Source organism: Pezoporus flaviventris, unplaced genomic scaffold (genome assembly GCF_033815535.1).
Source record: "Pezoporus flaviventris isolate CSIRO_AGI_PZ_B2104156 unplaced genomic scaffold, CSIRO_AGI_Pfla_v1 ptg000001l, whole genome shotgun sequence".
In the NCBI taxonomy this organism is placed as follows: Eukaryota; Metazoa; Chordata; class Aves; order Psittaciformes; family Psittacidae; genus Pezoporus; species Pezoporus flaviventris.
Genome location: NW_026892549.1, coordinates 21,157,568 through 21,175,258, shown reverse-complemented (window position 1 = coordinate 21,175,258; position 17,691 = coordinate 21,157,568). Strand labels below are relative to the sequence as shown.

Here is a 17,691-nt window from a genome sequence, read left to right as displayed (position 1 = left end):
CGGGACGGGCAGAATAACCATCACTGCAGGCAGGATGAGCAAAGCCTGCCACCAAGCACCCGCCCGGGTAACGTGACAGTCCAGAGGACAGCACCTGAACAGAACGTGCTACCCGAGAGTAGATGCAACACAGCAGCTCTAGGCTTTCTAGTGCTGGAAAGTCATGGTTTTTTAATCCTCCTTCCAAACACCCCATCTCTGGTGACTTGCCAGCATCCTGAAGTGAAGACATGAATCAGTCAAAAGAGACAAGCCACAGGCCATGTTATGAGCAACATCTTTACATGATACAGAGAGGACAACACTTGGCAAATAACGTCTTTCAGGCTACTCCTGTTACAGAACAATTCCCCTCAGAGAAGGATATCTCGCTGGCAGCAGGCTGGTTATGCAAGGCAGGATGGGTGGGCGAGCCAGTTGGTCTTTAACTGTTCTTCCACCAGAGGCAGCACCTTGGCTCAGGCAGCCCTCTTGTGGATGCATCTGTCCTGTCCACCCTTCCTCAAAAGCCTGGGGGAGCATAGAGCACTCAGCCAACCAAAACCCTGCGGTGGCTTTCACCAGCTGGCTGCTCCAGCGTCCGCTCCTAGGTCCCACCACTAACGAGCGATCTAAGAAATTAAAATAAACCCCATGCCATTTTGTAATAACATTAAATAAGTGATTTGGGTGTAGCCCCACAAGACTGCTCCATGCCCAGGTGTGCAGGCAAGGCTCATCACAAAGCAGGGGTGGTGACTCAAAAGTCCTTTTCTTTTTCCTGAGAGGCACATCAGCAGCAAGCAGAAGCTGCAAATACAACAGGCTTTCATTTCTAACTTTGATTTACAAAAATCTCCTGTTATGAACAGTCTGGGCTTGCCAGAGCCTGGTGCCATCCAACAGGTGTCTGCAGGCAGTGGTGGCAGGGCTGTGACAGGGAACCTGGGCACTCCTGCCTGACCCCACTAGTGCTTGGGCATGGCAAAGTCCCACGCTGTCTCCTGGGCACATTTCCACATTGCCCGCATGAGTCGTGTGAAGCCCATGTCCTTGGGCTTCTCCAAGCCTCTCATAAGGCGCTGCTTCATTATGGCAACAAACTCCTTGTTGCTCAGCTCACCATTCCCTGCAAGAAGACAAAAAAATTAGAAACACTAAACCCCACCAACAACCTCCTCCCTGCATGCACTAACTTTAAAGGGCAGCAGCCACAAGTGTCATTTCTTGCAGAAACTGAAATCATGTTTGGCTTCAACCTCCCAAAATACCCTGCTGAGCACAGGTTGCTGACCCACATCAGGTCAGCAATGTCTTGCAGGGCCCAGAGTTCTGGGGCTTGAAGATGCAAAAGCAAATGCCCATGCACCCACAGGGAACATTCTGCTTTAAGTGGTTTAGGAAATTACAGGAGCACAGGGTAACAGCAGATTTTTCTTAATGGAGTAGAAGGAAAGGTTCATTGAAGTAGTCTAGTGAGGATACTGAGAACTATGTCAACTAAATTTATACTAAAAATAAGATTATAGTAAATTGGGGCAATTTTTATTCCATAGTTGCTTAACCACAAATAAATTAAAACCTCTGGGATTTTTATTTAGGGCACTGGCTGATCAGAGGGGACAGCAGCACCACAGTGCAAACAACAGCCTGATGCCTCTCTGCTGAGGGGCCGATGGCTCCTGCCACTATGCCACATGTATCCTGTTGCCTGTTCTGCTCCCCTGCCTATGGCGCACAGCTGACAGCACCGATTTTAGCTTCTGGGGAGCAGCAAAGGAAAACAACCCACCTTTGGGCACAGAAGAGATAGAAGGGACATCAGCCCTCCAGAAACAAACTCACCAGTGTCATCAGTTCCCCGGATCAAAAGAGAAAGAACCTCTCTGGCTGATACGGGGAATCACATCATTTTGTTTCATGAACAAGTTGCTTCATTTGAAAGCTTTTTGCCTGCCTTACATCTGAATGCAAATCTGGGCAGCAGAATTCTAGCAAAATATCAAGAGGTGAGTAAAATTCCCTCCAGTGCTGCAGGTTTTTGATGCATGCATGGTAACGTCTTTAAACATTGAGAGAGTGAAAACACACAAAGGAGGTTTGTGCCTGCTTTTCCACTTGATTCTTTCCTTTCAGGGACTCCTTTGGCAACCACAGTCTTTTCCCCCAAAGGTTTGCTATCAAAATATTTAGCAGATTCTCTTAGGAGATAAGAATCCTTGGTTCACTTCTTCAGCACTGAAGCAGAGAGCATAAAACAAGAGATGCAACCTTAGAAAGGTGCAAAGAAGCAGGTGGTGCTGAAACCCAGAGGGACAATAAAGAATAAAATAAAAATTCTTTTAAAATGCTAATATTTATATATCAGAATGCAAAAAACCCGTCTATTTATGTATCACTGCTGCCACTCAGAGCTGTCAGATCCCTATGACCTTGCTGAAGAATCAGGATGCCAGCAAGGTCTCTGGTTTTGGCTTGACAGTTCTGGGCAAATGCAGAATTTTGGTACTTTCCAAGTCTGAATTGCTGCCACCATCCCCTGGTGGCAAAGACTTCACTAATGCTTATGAAGTACAATTCTCATGAATTCCCAACCCAAGACTGCTTCAGTGTGGCAACAAGCTACCCCAAAGTGCTCACATCCTCTATGGGCCAGCAAGGCAACAAGCTTCCCAGCAAAGCACAGAGCTGCCATTAATTAAGCTATTTGTCCAGGACTTTGGAGATAACAAAACACTAGACAGGCTCATTTCCAACACTGGAGCACAATAGCTCATTTTGTTAAACAAAACAGAGTTTGGGAGTGGGGGTGGAACCTGCGCATCCAGTGCTTTAAGATCAACGTCTTGGAAGCTGGGTATCATCAAATACCCTTCCCAGAAGGGCAGGAGAATGGGGCAAGGTTGAGGTCACTCACCATCACAGTCAAAGAGTGCAAACACCACGTCGCACACATGGTCGGAGAGCTCCACCTTGGCTACTGTCTTGGCCACTTGCTGCATTGTCACTGCAATGGAGAGAGGGCACAAGGTTAGCGAGATGTGATCTGCCAACTGCAGCAAACACAGGCAGAGGAGCAGAAGACTCGTTTTTCCTCCACAGAAAACTGCCTTTACAAAAGTGTGTCGTGTTCAAAGAGGCTTGAAATAAGCTTCGTCCCCGGCCCATTTAATACATGCCTCAAAATCACGCTCCTCAAAGCCTTTGCCTTCATAATGCTACACTGCCTGGGGTGTTATGCTACTGGTAAGCACCAGTGTGCTGATACCTGTGTTGAACATAAACGTTAAAAACAGAGATGAAACATTTTCCCCCCAAATTAAGTTATAAAATTGGAGTTTGCACCCTGTCAAACACCACGTGGAAAACCTCTCCAGATGGGCTTGATCAACAAGGCGGCTCCTTCCTACTGAACTACAAAGATGATAGTCTATGAACCAAGTATTCCAACAGGTTGGGAGTAATAACAACCAGTCTTCCTGTTAAGCAACTCAGGGCCAATAACTGCAGAATGAACCCATCCATGGTCTCCCTGTGACTATGGGCTCATGTGACAGGCTCTGCAACAAGCAGACACAGTCAACCTTGCAATAAAATAAAGAGTTGTAACAAGTTATTTCACTTCCCCCACCTCAGACTGGCAGCTGAGCTCATCAGCAAAGAGGCGAGCAGTAGTTTTATTCACACCTCTAGAAAAGAGCAAGCCATGGAGCTATCAGTCTGGCAGGGTTATGCAGTAGGTTTTGCTGCATAAAGAAAGAAAAAACCTCAAACTCACTGGGCTGTTTTAGCTGTTTCCTTACAGGTATTTGTGCATGTCTGGCTGCCCTCTAGTTTGTTTCTGATGGCTGCTAATTAAGGAAGGAGGGGAGGTAAGAGTAGCTCAGCTGTCACTTTTGTCAGGCTTGAAACAGTCTGCTCCGTTCCAGACACCTGATAAAACAAAAGGGCTTTGCACAACCCAATAAAATGGAAGGGCTTTGCATGGATGTGAATGTATTTTGTTAAATTGTTTCCCTATGAATTCTGACCCAAGGAAACCCTATCCACAGAGGCTTTGCACTGCAGCAGCAAGCCCACAGGAACTAGGATGAATGTTTAGCTGCAGAGCTCCCCTTCATTCAGCAAGGCAAAAGAGTGAAGTGGCACGACACAAAATCAGACTGAGACCAAATAAAGCATCTGCTTTCATCCACAGCATCCTTCTGGGTTCATGTACTCTGCCCTTCAGAAATTTTGAAGAGTTATGTGTCAGAAAGTCAAGAATAAGCAGCTGATCTGCACCATAACAGGATTAAATAGAACCTGCATAAAATGTTTCTAATAGTGTGGGGTTTGTGTGGTTGGGGTTTTTGTTTTTGTTTTTCCTTTTTTTTTTCTTTCAATGAATGTTCAGATTATTGGTTTCTTCCATCCCATTTCTGCTTCCCTAAGTGAGTTTTGGGGTTATCCACGAAGAACCCACAGCCACCATCAGGTCCTTTCTCCCTGTAAAATCCCTAGTGCAGGAGAAAACTGAAATTAAACAAAAGGTGGATTAAAATATAAATGATCTCAAGTAGGCACCCGCTGTTTCCTGTAATTGTTCTTTTTGAGTTAAAGTCCTTTCCTATATGATAGATGTAGCACTGATCTGCAGTTATTATTCTGTATTTCAGTTCTGTCACTGTAAGTCAGGATACAGCTGCTGCTTCTGTGTGTGTCCTACTGGCAGCCAGAGCTTGCTTTGAGGAGGGCAGAGGCAATGGAATCATTAAAGACGACTTGAATTAATTTTGTTCCCCAGCCTTATGCCCAAACCTTGCCAAACAAGCCGAGGTGAGACTGCGTGTCTCTCCCAACCCACCTGCACCAGCCAGGCTGCAGAATGTACGGTGCTACACCTGTGGCACAGCTGGATAGTAAAGGAAAAGGGTGAATCAATGTTTTAAGCACAGGGACAAGCCATCACATCCATGCATCCCTCTGTTTTTGAAGACACACAGATTTGCCGCCAAGATGCAACATGACTGAATGAACCACAGCACAAGCAAGTAGGTGCATTAGATGGCAGCAGCCCTCCAAAAAGGGCTTTAACAGTCCACCACCGAAATTGCAAGTGTTGGTGTCTCCCACTGGTTCCTTTAATAAGCAATCTGAGTTATTTTATGCATTTTTAGTGTGTTATCTTTTTTTTCCACTCCAATTCCCAGAACCACAGAGCAAGCAATGACTCACTAAGTGCTTACAAACACCATTTTTCAATGAGGGAGAGCCTTGCCAGGTGACAAACTTCATGTTTTTTCCTCTGTCTTGAGATTAATCACACATTTGGCCAAAATAATGGGCAGCTGGGTTGCTGCCATTTCCAGAATGGCACCCAGGGTGATGCGAGCAGGGCTCCCTGCCTTGGGTGGTCCCACACTGCAGAGGCAGGATGTGTGTTTTGGGTTTCCAGAAATCAGGCTATTTAGGGTCTCACATTGATAGGCACGTTTCATTTTAAGCATCCCAGCTGGAAAAGTTGGATGCCATCATTAACAACAGAGCTAGTAAAACTCTATTTAACCTTTTCAAATCATTTGCATGTGTATGTACTGAAATGTCCTTTCAGAAGAGAGATGTATAAACCCTATGCAATCCTGTGGCACAGCATGTTTTTCTTCTCAAAATGCAAGGCTGCAGCCCTGCAGCTGAGTAGAAACTCCTTTGACATGAAAAGGAGCATCATGGAAAGTCATGGAGATCATGCTTCTGGGGACAAAAGCAGAGCTACCAGACCAAAGGCACAAATCCACTGCTTATGTGATAGTCACAGTCATATATAAGTAAAAAAAGGAGATTCCAACACAAAGTGGTTTCTAAACTGAGAGGTACTCAGCATTTTCCAGGGGCTGGAGATTTATGGAGAGCCTGTCCTTGGGATTAGTGAGCCAATTTCTTACATCCTTGCGGACAGACATCCTCTGCTGTAACAGCAACACAACAACTCATTGCATCAGTGCTCAGCAAACACTGCACAGCAATTGTGCATGTACTAAAACCAAAGGGGCAGATGAGTTCTGGAGCACTCTTGCCGAAGGACGTGGTGCTGAGCACTTCCGTGGTCCCTCTCCATCAGGATGCACACATATATGCATCAGTGCACTGGTCTGAGGGCAGCAAAGGTGGCAACCCATGACATTGTCTTACCTCTGCAGGACACTAGATTTCATTACTCAGCTCTTCACAAATTACCTTAAATACTCATCCAGGCTTTTTTACTAACCATGAGAGGCTGTAATATTTTCATCCTTGGAGAGATCCGAAACCTGACTGTAGGGGGCCCTGGGCAAGCTGCTGTAGGTGACCCTGTTCAACTAGAGGGCCTCAAGAGATCCCTGCCAAATTTACCTACTCTACAGAAGTCCTCCCCACGCAAACAACCAGCATTGACCACGTGCCATTACTCCAGAGGAGCAATATGAGCTGCGCCTCCATGGGGCACTGACTTCTTTCATCCAGCCTTGAAGGCAGATTAAAGTAAGCAGCAATTCAATGACAAATACCTGCTGCACTCAAAACTCACATCTACCTCCCTTCAAATTCCCTGTCAAGTCTGCAGCTTTTTCAAACTCCATACTTCAAATAAAATGATCTTCCATTAACCTGTCCTGGGCTCCAGCCCAACACCAAGCCAGCTTTGCCACTGGAGCGAGCAGTGGGCTCAGCCATCTCCCCTTGCTTTGGCCCACCTCCAGCAGAACACATCTGTGCCTTATCCTAAAACACAAAGGAGTTATATTATGGCTCTCTGCCGGTGCCAGCAGAATGGCTGCTTGGAAAGTCTGGCTGCAGATGGTGCCAAAAAAAAGTGCAATTCACACCCTCGCCTCAAAAGGGGAATAAGTGACAAATTCAGCTCCTGTCCTGCTGCCAGCTGTAAGCCCATGCTGGGAAAGTTTTCCAAGTAATGCTTCTGATTTAAGAGAATCTCAGCTATTGTGTTTCTGGTAAAATGAAAGACTGACTGACAAATAATCTGTGTGTTATTCTGTGGGTCATTAAAATACAGCTTTATGACCCTTTTTAGAAGAAGCTGCTACTTTAATTCAACACAAAACCCAGGTTGTCAACCTATGGATGTTTCACTGAATCAGCTCGGTTGGAGAAGACCTTTAAGATCATCAAATCCCACTATTACCCCAGGACTGCCAAGATCACCACTAAACCATGTCACTGAGGGCCTCATCTACACGGTTTTTCAATGCTGCCCTGGAAAGCCTGTTCCAATGCCCGACTACCCTCTCTGTGAAGAAATCTTCCCTAATATCCAGCCTAAACCTCCCCTGGTGCAGTTTGAGGCCATTATCTTTTGTTCTATCCCTTGTTACTTGGGAAAAGAGACTGACTCCCACCTCACTTCAACCTCCTTTCAGGTAGTTGTTGCAGGCAACGATAAGGTCCCCTATCCTTCTCTTCTCCAGACTAAACAACCCCAGTTCTCTCAGCCTCTCTCAATAAGACTTGTGCTCCAGACCCTTCACCACCATCTTTGTTGCCCTTCTATGGACCTGCTCCAGCACCTCAATGTCTTCCTTGTAGTGAGGAGCCCAGAACTGAACACAGTATTCAAGGTGCAGTCTCACCAGTGCTGAGCAGAAGGGGATGATCACTGCCCTGGCCCTGCTGGCCACACTACTGCAGATACAGGGCAGGATGCTGTTGGCCTTCTTGGCTGCCTGGGCACAAGCTGGCTCATGCTCAGTGGCTGTCAGTCAACACCCCTGGTCCCTTTTCTGCTAAGCAGCTTTCCAGCCACTCTGCCCCAAGCCCGGAACACTGCAAATCTATGGTGCAATGTCTGATGCTATCCTTTTTTTTTAACTCTTAAATTTTAAATGGCCCTTCTAAAAGTATTTGGTGCTAACCTGATTATGTTTCTAAAAACCTAATGTTTGGTGCATTAGGTTAGCAGCAATTCATTTAATACACTTCCTCCTCCCTATATGATAAGTAATTTTTACATTTCTTGGTTTTTAATAAGCAACTTTATGAAAGCTTGATTTTTGCAAGAGCACACTCCAATTATTGCTTATTTGATTTGTGTGTGCAATATCCAGACTCAGAGTGCACACATATGGAAATGGGTAATGCACAGACAATTTAGGCATGAGAGCAGACAGATGCCTACTTCAAAGGGATCACCGAGGTGTACTACTGCAGCTTGCTTTGCACCTTCAGTCAGACCACAGCAAAACTCTCTCTTCATATCTCCTGCCCAGATCATCTCTGGGTTGAGCAGGATAGAAGGATGCGAGGGTGATATACGTCAGCTACCAGACACATGCAAGGAGGTGATTTATAGAATAACCCTTTTCTCCTGCATGAGCCCGAAAAAAAATCTCTCATGAAAGCTGGGACCCTGCAGGCAGGGACAGGGGTCTGGGGAGAGCCAAGCCCATAAGTGGCTTGAAGCCATGCCCTGCACACCACCAACCCTCCCCATGGTTTACTCACTCCAGCCAAATCCTCCCAGCTCAATGGCTGTGGCTCCAGCAGAAGCTCATTAATTGCACATAATTAAACAGCAAATCACACTGATTTACCAACTGCATGTGGACCTAAATACTCCACGCAAACATATTCCACAATTGGGCAACTGCTAATTTACTGTTGACACTAAGTAAATTGGATTTGCTGGGCTATTACCTCCTTGTGGGACACTGCAGAAAGGAGCACATCTGTACTTCATATTTTGCTTTTAAATGAAAGAAAATCCTACCGGCTTCTTTTAACTTTGTCTTAAGATAATGGTGAACTAAAACAAAGAGTACAGATGATTTCCCCCATAAAAAGTCAAAAGTAAGAAGGTCTGTTCACATTTGACTCCCTTTGTAATTCCACTGCCCCAAAACCTATTAATGTCTTAATATTCCCACAACAGCAGCAGTTGGAAGAATAGCTTACTTCCAGTTTTGCAGCTGCCCAAATAAATCAGTTTTAACTTTCCACTAGACAAGGTTTCCACTTAGCCTAAAAAACTTCTAACGAGTTTGCCATCCTTTTTTTTTTTTATACTCCCAGTCTCAGCGCTTAAAAAAAGCATCTCTTAAAAGAAGAAAACAAAAGAAAGCACTTGCGACAGATCCTGGCAGCAGAGAGCTGGGATATTTTTTGTTTAAATATTTCTTTTTTTTTTTTTTAATCAGTGTGTTGGATCTGAGAACAAACCTGATATGGATTAGCTCAGAAAACACATGATGAGATGAAGAAGGATATGTATTGGTCTGATCAATAAGCCATGGTATTACCAAGGTCCCCTGGAAACACCAGCCCTGAGGTTTATTCAGCCAGCTCCTCTGGCCACATGCAGCCTCTGGACTGTGGGTTATCTGAGCCTGCTCTGAGTAGACTTCAGTGCTTAGTTTGGGACCTCTATGGCGTTTTAATGCTTCCCCTGCTTCCCTCCATAATGCTGAGACATCCAAAGGTGGTTGCCATCACTTGCATTTCAGATCAGAAATGCAGTAGCTGGCCATACAGCTCTTACTTCTAGGCAAAGCCTCCTATTTTTAAGCAAAGCTGAAACAGAACAAGGGTTGTGCCTTGCTCTTGCCATCATCTCCGCAGATGGTTAGTGCCTCTAATACACCCATCGCAGAGAGCTCTACAGAAGACACAATTTGCAAGAATACTTCTTATAATACTGCTTGCCTTTGCTAGCAATATTTCAAGTACTCTGTAAAAGGAGAAAAATAGGTCACTTCAGAAATGGCGATGAAGAAGAAACAGCGGTGTGCCTGGGATCTGGTACCAGAGCCTGTGATACACTCACTAGGTCATCTTGCCTCTGCATGTATCAGGCCTGAATAGTCCTGCTGAAGTATTACCGCTATTCAGGCTACACATTTCAGCCTTTTTTTCCCCCCTCTATATCTAAAACTAGGGAAGCATAAAGCCTAACACCCCTCTTTATCCATGGATGCAGCGAGTTAAACCTCTCATTACAGGGAGGAACTGCGATTTTGGTACATTTTTAACGTGTCAGTTGGGCTCATTTGACACCTTCCCAACTCTAAAGACACTGCATGAATTGCACTCCCTCAAGCTTTCAGTGCCTGTCCATCTCAAGTTTTAATACCTTTATCAAGCGAAGCTCCAGCCATGTGGTAGAAGCTCAAAGCTGTGTCCACGTCATTTATGTTCTTCAGAAAAGTGAAGAAGTTCTCCACCTCCTCAAATGTCAGCCCCTGGGAGAGAGAAAAGATGGTCTTACAGTGACAGGAAAAGGAGAAAGTGACATTACCTGGATTACAAATGACAAAATGATTCGTCTGCCCAAAGCTGTAGCCCAAGGGGAATTCATCTGCACACTCAAGTGTGCACTCAAGTAAGCAGAACTACAGAAAATTTGCAGCTTGTCTCTATCGTCACTGTAACTATGTGGCAATACAGCACTGATGTACATTGCACAGCATGCACACCAACAAATGCAACAGCAGGCTTTGTCAGCCCTGGATTTATGGATCCAGACCAAAAAGGATGAGACAGCAAAATGCACACATGGACAACAGATCTGACAGGGAAGGTTTACATACTTACATACATAAACTCAAGGTCCTTTCACCAGCTGAAAAATCTAAACCAATGATGTATGGGGGTATCCTACAAATCTGGGATTTCATGTGGACGGAGACACTGAATCTCTGTAGCAAAAATGCCATCAGTATTATGAGAATTAGTATTTTATTGATGAATGTTATAGTTGAGGCTAGCAGCAGCTTTAACTCCTTTCCAGCTACCAAAAAGAAAATAAAACCAGAGACAGAGACAGCCTCAGGCGTGCACTGACTAGTCGACAGAGGAAAAATTACCTTAAAGTCTGAGTATGAAAGTCTATCTGTTCCCCATCGATGTGTTTGTCAGCACTGCTCAACTCTTTGTGAGTTATTCATGTCTCCACTGAAAGACTAAAAGATGTTTCCATTATATAATAGAAGCTAGTGTTAATTTGGAATCACGAGAAATTGCATACCTGGAGGATACTAGGATAGTGATTATGGGATCTGGATGACCACTCCTTTCAAGGCATTTGCAGATCTAGCTGTTGATTCATAAGCCTGAATCCTTTAATCATTTAAGTAATACAAAGGATACATAAGCAGGCAAACTCCAGAAACACGTATCTGCTTGCAACATGCATCTTAGTTCAAACACCTCTGTAAAAATTAGGGCTTTTCACCTGGGAACCCAGTTTTCAGCCAGGGAGAATTACATCTCACTGCCACCCTCTGCCACCTCAACAGAAAAATATGCTACACCACTCCCAAATCATGTGTGGAAGACAACCTGAATCACTAGTTTCTGAAAAGTCAAGTTGGTTTTCTAGCAGTTAGGGAGACATAAACCAAATAGCTTGCCTGTAAATATTAGACATCTCCAGTCCTTCTTCCTAGCAGAAAAGCAGCTGTGTGTCTAATCTGAAGGTGAGAACTGTTAGCAATTTTAAACAAAGTAGAGTGTGGCAGCTCCACTGAATATGCAGAGGAGTTCACACATCCAGGGTAAGATGGGATTTTCCCTCAAGAAAAATAAAAGCAGGTTATCCATTCCCAGAAGCAGGTATGTAGAATAATGATGTCAGAAAGTGGCTACAGGTTAGATTAAACCCAGAGCTTTAACATTTTGGAGGCTGTCAGGGTTGCCTTGTGCAGAAAAGGTAGTTGCATCAGACAATGAAGATGATGCCTGGCAGACTTCATTAGAAAGCACTCACAAGGTAAACTATATTTCCAGTGTAAAGCTCACTGGGTAGATTTGGTATAATTACTGGTGCTTCCCTCCCAGCATCACACTATCAAAATTATTCTATTTCATTTCCTCTTTTCTTTTGGCAAGTAATAGCAAATCAAAGCCCCTACTGCTTTCAGTGTAGAGGAGAGTTACAGCAGGTTAGTAAACTGTGCAGGTAATTATACTATGCTGCTATAAAAGTAGGGTAGTGAAGCATGAAAATAAGGGATTTGGGGAAAAATTCTTCCTGCAAAACACGTTTGCATAATAAACCTGTGACCTAGAAGGTGTTCAATGACTGGAAAGTATTGCAGGATAAATAAAGTGGCTGGGTGGCTTTAATGTCTCACTGAGGCCAGGGAGCCGAAGGGGGAGCAGTGGATAGCCTGGGCCCTGCTCCTTTTTTATGTGATGGGAGTAAACCAGACCCTGACCAAAGCCGGCCGATCTGCTCTGCAGATGTCTGGGTTACCAACACAGAGGAAGAAACAATGCCAGCATTGAGCTTCTGCAGTTTCAAGCTGGAAACTGGTTTAATACTCCATTCATTTACAAAAAAAAACTTTGCAAGTGCATCCCTGAATAACATACCCAGAAAGCCTGAAAAGGGGTTAACATGAGTGTTGTCATGGCAGTCCTGTTTCTAAAGAGATGGGCAAAATTAAAGCTACTTAAAACCACTGACAGCTGCACCAGGGCGATCCAACAAAAGTACATAAGTGTATTAGACACAAAGCGCTGCACGCAAATCTGCAAGGAATATGGTCTTCTAAAATACCCTGGGAAAAAGGAACCCCTTAAACTTTCAAGAACAAGTTCTCTTGAATAAAAAACAACGCAAAGTTAGGCACCAGGCTGGATTCACTGTGAGCTAAAACCTGATAAAGTGGAGGATTTCAGTGCCTGATTTCTCTTGGTCTGCATAAGCATTGACTTTGAGCTGCCCTGGCTGCAAAAAAGGCTTATCTGCTTCCAGTGCAAAGTGGCTGGCACTTCTTGCATGCTTTAAACCATTAAATATCTTGTACTTGCTAACAGAGATGTTGTCCTGTTTTAGAGGTTTGGGTGTCTCAGTCCCCCTGGTCTAAGGAATCATGTGTTTTCTACCAAGACTGCTAATGTCATTTTTTGTCCTATTTCCCAAATTCTCTCCTTGAAAGTCCTTGAAATAAATAAAGAAAAAAAGACTTGCTCTAAATCTGATTATCTGCAAATAGAAATGCATTCTGGCTGATTTGGGGATGAGGAATAAGGTAAAAACAAAATGTTCTTCCTCTGCCACAGATGTCAGGGTCTTGGCTTACACATGAAAGAAAAAAACATCTGCTGTAAGAAACCTTCCAAAATAACTCCCACTGCCTAATTTCTCATACACTCACCTATTGTTCAATAATATATATACAAATATATATATTAGGAAAATACAAATTACAGAAAAAGAATTGACAGTCTGAGAATGTTAACAACAGAGCTGATACTTTTCTGTTAAGCACACATCACTGTTAAGTACTTTTTCCATAAGAAATCAAATAACTTCTATTAGGACCCAGGGGAAACAGAGGTATTGGAAAAGCTGAATCTGCAGTGTCTCGCTCAAAGATCAAATAAAGGGACACAACCTTTGAAACATCAGTGGTCTTATTCAAGCCGGTGACAAAGACTTTGAGAAATGAGACTTCCAAATATTAACACACAGTGCACCTCAGCTCTGATGACGCTGACACTATCTACTGATAGTAGCCTATTAATTATCAAGCCTATTTTTCCTACAAAACACGAGGGAATTGGCAAAAACCATCCTCTTTCTGGCACTCCAAGGCCACGCAAAGCTACAGGTAATGCAGCTCCTCCGGCAGGAACACAACTCTGAGCGTGGCCTTTTGGCTCACTCATGGTTTCCTCCAGTTTTTAACTTTTTGACATTGCTTGCAGTTAATTACTTGGGGCTGTTGGTCAATGAGAAACTGAACATGAGCCACCAGTGTGCGTTCGCAGCCCAGAAAGCCAACTGTATCGTGGGCTGCACCAAAAGGAGTGTGATCAGCAGGTCAAAGGAGGTGATCCTGCCCCTCTACTCTGCTCTTGTGAGACCTCACCTGGAGTATTGTGTGCAGTTCTGGTGTCCTCAACATAAAAAGGACATGGAACTGCTGGAACAAGTCCAGAGAAGGACCACGAGGATGATCAGGGGACTGGAGCATCTCCCGTATGAAGACAGGCTGAGGAAGTTGGGGCTGTTCAGGCTGGAGAAGAGAAGGCTGCGTGGAGACCTCATAGCAGCCTTCCAGTATCTGAAGGGGGCCTATAGGGATGCTGGGGAGGGACTCTTCATTAGGGACTGTAGTGATAGAACAAGGGGTAATGGTTAAAACTTACAGAGGGGAAGTTTAGATTGGATATAAGAAGGAAATTCTTTCCTGTTAGGGTGGTGAGGCACTGGAATAGGTTGCCCATGAAGGTTGTGAATGCTCCATCCCTGGCAGTGTTCAAGGCCAGGCTGGACGAGGCTTTGGGTGATATGATTAAGGTGTCCCTGCCCACAGCAGGGGGGTTGGAACTAGATGATCTTAAGGTCCTTTCCAACCCTAACTATTCTATGATTCTATAATAGAGACCTGTTAGTCTACGTGCCCTGCTGCTTCAGTACACCAAAATTCTCCCCCAGCACCAGTGAAAGAGAGAGAAAATGGGGAGGAAAAAGTCACTGGAGTAGCTTCACATGAACTGAGGATTCCTGCACATCACAGGAACCCAGTTCAGTCACCAAAAAGGGACAAAAAATGATTAGACCCTGGCAACACTTGTGTTTTATAAACACACTTTGTATCTAAAACAGTTAAGAAATAAATGTCAGTTCTGATGTCAGGAAGAAGAACCTCCAAAACAGTTCGATCAACCCAATACGTAGACAAAGACCTTCCATCCATTCTCATTTTGAGGAATTGCTTATTTATAACCTAATTAACAGAAGAATCCCTCTTTATACAAGTAGACATGAAATTCCAATACTGAAGTAATTTAGCAGCCCATACTTGCCTTACTTGCCCATACTTGCCTTACCTGATAATGCACATCCTTTTAATATGCGTGTCTTATTCCAACGTCTCTCACTAAATCAACTAAATTAAGGTGTAGAATCTGCAACTTACTCTTTTCTAAATCATAATTCAAATAATTTTTCAAGTCAGTAACTAAATACTAAACTGTGCATTTGCAGCAGCCAATTAATCCAAGTGTCGAGCCAGTAACTAGGAACATGGCTTCAATATTTATTTTGGCTCCAGACCCAGGGTGCCATTCAGAAAATTTAAAGTTTGAAAATTGCAGCATCCATTTTAACAGGAATATAAGCCTACACTGGCCACACTGACCACTGCTCTCTCATCTGTCTGCTGCTGGCAAAGTATTTATCATCTGCAAAATCAGTGTGTGTCCCTGCACTGCTTAATGCATGTTTTTCTTAAGAAGATGGAGATTGCTTACTCATTTCTCATCATGGTGCAGGATTGGCTGCCCCCACCACAACATTCTGAATTAGCCATGAATGCTACTGACCTCTCCGTCTTGGAAGTGCTTCTTGAGCTGCTTCAGCATGACAGTGAGCTTCTTGGACTGCACCCCACTGTAGGCCAGCAGCATGCTGCCGAACTGCCGCTCTGTGATCCGCCCCTCCACAGGGTCGTGCCGCTCAAACTGGAAGGGAAGATAAAGAAAAGGATGTGAAAGCAAAGACATGCAGCAGAAAGCTTCATCCAGGGTAAGGGCATAAAAAGGCACTGTAACAACAACAAAACCATCCCAAACATTGCAAGAAACACTCAGGAAGACAAAATCTTAGTGCATTTGAGTATTTGCTTTCCCCAGGCCTTTCTCCATCAATAAGTCAACATTTTCTCTATGTGCTATTCCCTGGAAAACTTCTGGAAGAAGTCTTTGTATCTGACCCTTCTTGTTTTATCTCACAGGAGGGCAGCGTTTGTAGATCTGGACTTGAAAAGGCAGGAGGATTACCTGTAACTTGAAACCAAACCAGTGTTCACAGGTCTCCAAAGAGGAGCAAGAAGAAATAAAATACTAAGGTATTCTTCACATGCACTTCCAGCTTGGAGGTCTGAATAAGCATCCACAGAATCTGATCTATCAGGAAAGGTCACTGCAGCAGCCAAAGATCCATGCAGGACCGAGCTAACGTGCAAGCATATGCTTTAAAAGAAGCGCATGTAGGAGTGCTTCCAAGATTGCTACAAAGTGCAGCAGTGGTTAATAAACCGGGAAAGGAAAGTCTTGCAAAAACTAAGTCTCATTTTAGCTCTTCTCTGCTCTAAACCCTATACGAGTGTCCCAGCAAGGGAAAGCTCATGGATACCTCCAAATCTCATCTACCCAAGTCCCAGAAAGTTTTTCTTGTCCTCAGCCCTTCCAGTCCCAACCCTTACGAAAGCTGCTGTGAAGCCTCTGCAGAACTTCCCACAAGCTCTGCATCAGAGAAAGGTTTACTCCATTAATCCATGTCTCCAGCATTAGTTCACGTCCTCCTGGCTTTTGCTGCAGGGGAGGAGGAAAGAGCAATTCCTTGACTTGGAAAGGTGCTGGGCTACAGCACCAGCTCTCTGCTAGCTGAGTAACCCAGATTTCATATTTTCCTTTTTCTTCCCCCACCTCTTTGTGGCTCTACAAGTATTGATGTCAGACTTCAACCAACTTCAGTTTCACAGATCTCAGTATTCAGGATCCCTTTTTTGATTTCCCTCAATTCTATCAGGAAACATTTCACCTAAACTACAGATGATCACAAGCCAGAAGGTGACATTTAACAACAAAATTAATTTTTCAGTTCCTATGGAACAACACAGTACCACTGACTTGATATCATATATTGCTTGATGAGTTAACCATTTTTGCCTCAATCGCACTTCTATGCTTAATTACACAGCTAACACAAAAGCCAGCAAGGCACCCGACCAAGATCAAGGAGGGGAGATGAAAGCCGGCAGCTCCACCAGCCTTGTTTTCAAACCTTGTGCAGGCAGAGCTCCAGATGCAGCAGATATATGCTCTTTTAATATACAGTGCTCTTCAGCTACGCTATATAGCAACTAGGCTGCTTACAAACAAGGTGTTACAGTTTCCATGCTAATGCCAAGTTGGGGGTAAATATTTTTTAATTATTAGAATATCAGCCAGACTTCTGTTGCTTTTCCAGTGGGATACTAAGTGATTCTTACTGCGTCTGAAATACATGGGAGTGCCAGGACTGGAGAGATTTGGATGGACTGTGCTGGCAGGAGGCAGCTCCCAACTGGACAAATTCTGCTTCTTAGCACCTTCTGCTTTCGCTTGAGTGGCCTGCATGGCACTTTTTACTGTCATCTGATGGGAGACTTTGGGCGCTACACCACAAAACATCAGCCTTTCTCAGCCTTTTCATCTTCATTTTTTTCCTGACATTTGGTACCAACTTTAAGGTAAATAGAGGAGGATAATTCTCAAACGCCATGCTGAAGAAGTCTTAACAAGAGCACAATAAGGAAACACATTGTTTCAGCCCAGTTCTCCTCTTTCTTTCCCATTGTCAGCTATGACCCAGAGATGTTCAAAGTGATTGACCTACTGGTGCTGCAGAGGGTCTTGGCAAGTGATTTGGTTCCCCTCACTCAGGCTTTCTCAAAAAAAAGATGATGAAAACACATCTACAGTTTAAAGATTACCTTGAGAAGGTTAGTACATGAAGAATAACACTAATTTCCAACCAACGTTTGCAGCCATGCAGCCAGACAACCCTGGTTTAAGCAGGATTAAATGCAAACTAACTTCCGCTTGTCAAACATCACTATTGAAAACTGATAAACTAAGTTATCTTATTTAGTGGTACCTATTACTAAATGTTTATAGCTAGAGAATAAGCAATGGGGAAACATGCTTATTCCTCCTGTTGGCCATCTTCTCAGCTTTTGGTCT

The 17,691-nt window shown here is 44.0% G+C and overlaps 1 protein-coding gene across 4 annotated transcripts in view; it reads right to left on the bottom strand.

Annotated features, from left to right (window-relative positions):
* Window positions 1–338: 338 nt before the first annotated feature.
* The window catches only part of MICU1 (mitochondrial calcium uptake 1), a 107,298-nt gene continuing 89,945 nt past the window's right edge, over window positions 339–17,691 (bottom strand). For all 4 annotated transcript variants that reach the window (XM_061447302.1, XM_061447283.1, XM_061447311.1 and 1 more), the window contains 4 exons: window positions 15,289–15,426; window positions 10,082–10,190; window positions 2,897–2,986; window positions 339–1,108 (listed from right to left, as the gene is read on the bottom strand). In XM_061447302.1, coding sequence (XP_061303286.1) covers window positions 948–1,108; window positions 2,897–2,986; window positions 10,082–10,190; window positions 15,289–15,426 — 498 coding nt within the window. In that variant the 3' untranslated portion in view covers window positions 339–947. The remainder of the gene's footprint in view (window positions 1,109–2,896; window positions 2,987–10,081; window positions 10,191–15,288; window positions 15,427–17,691) is intronic.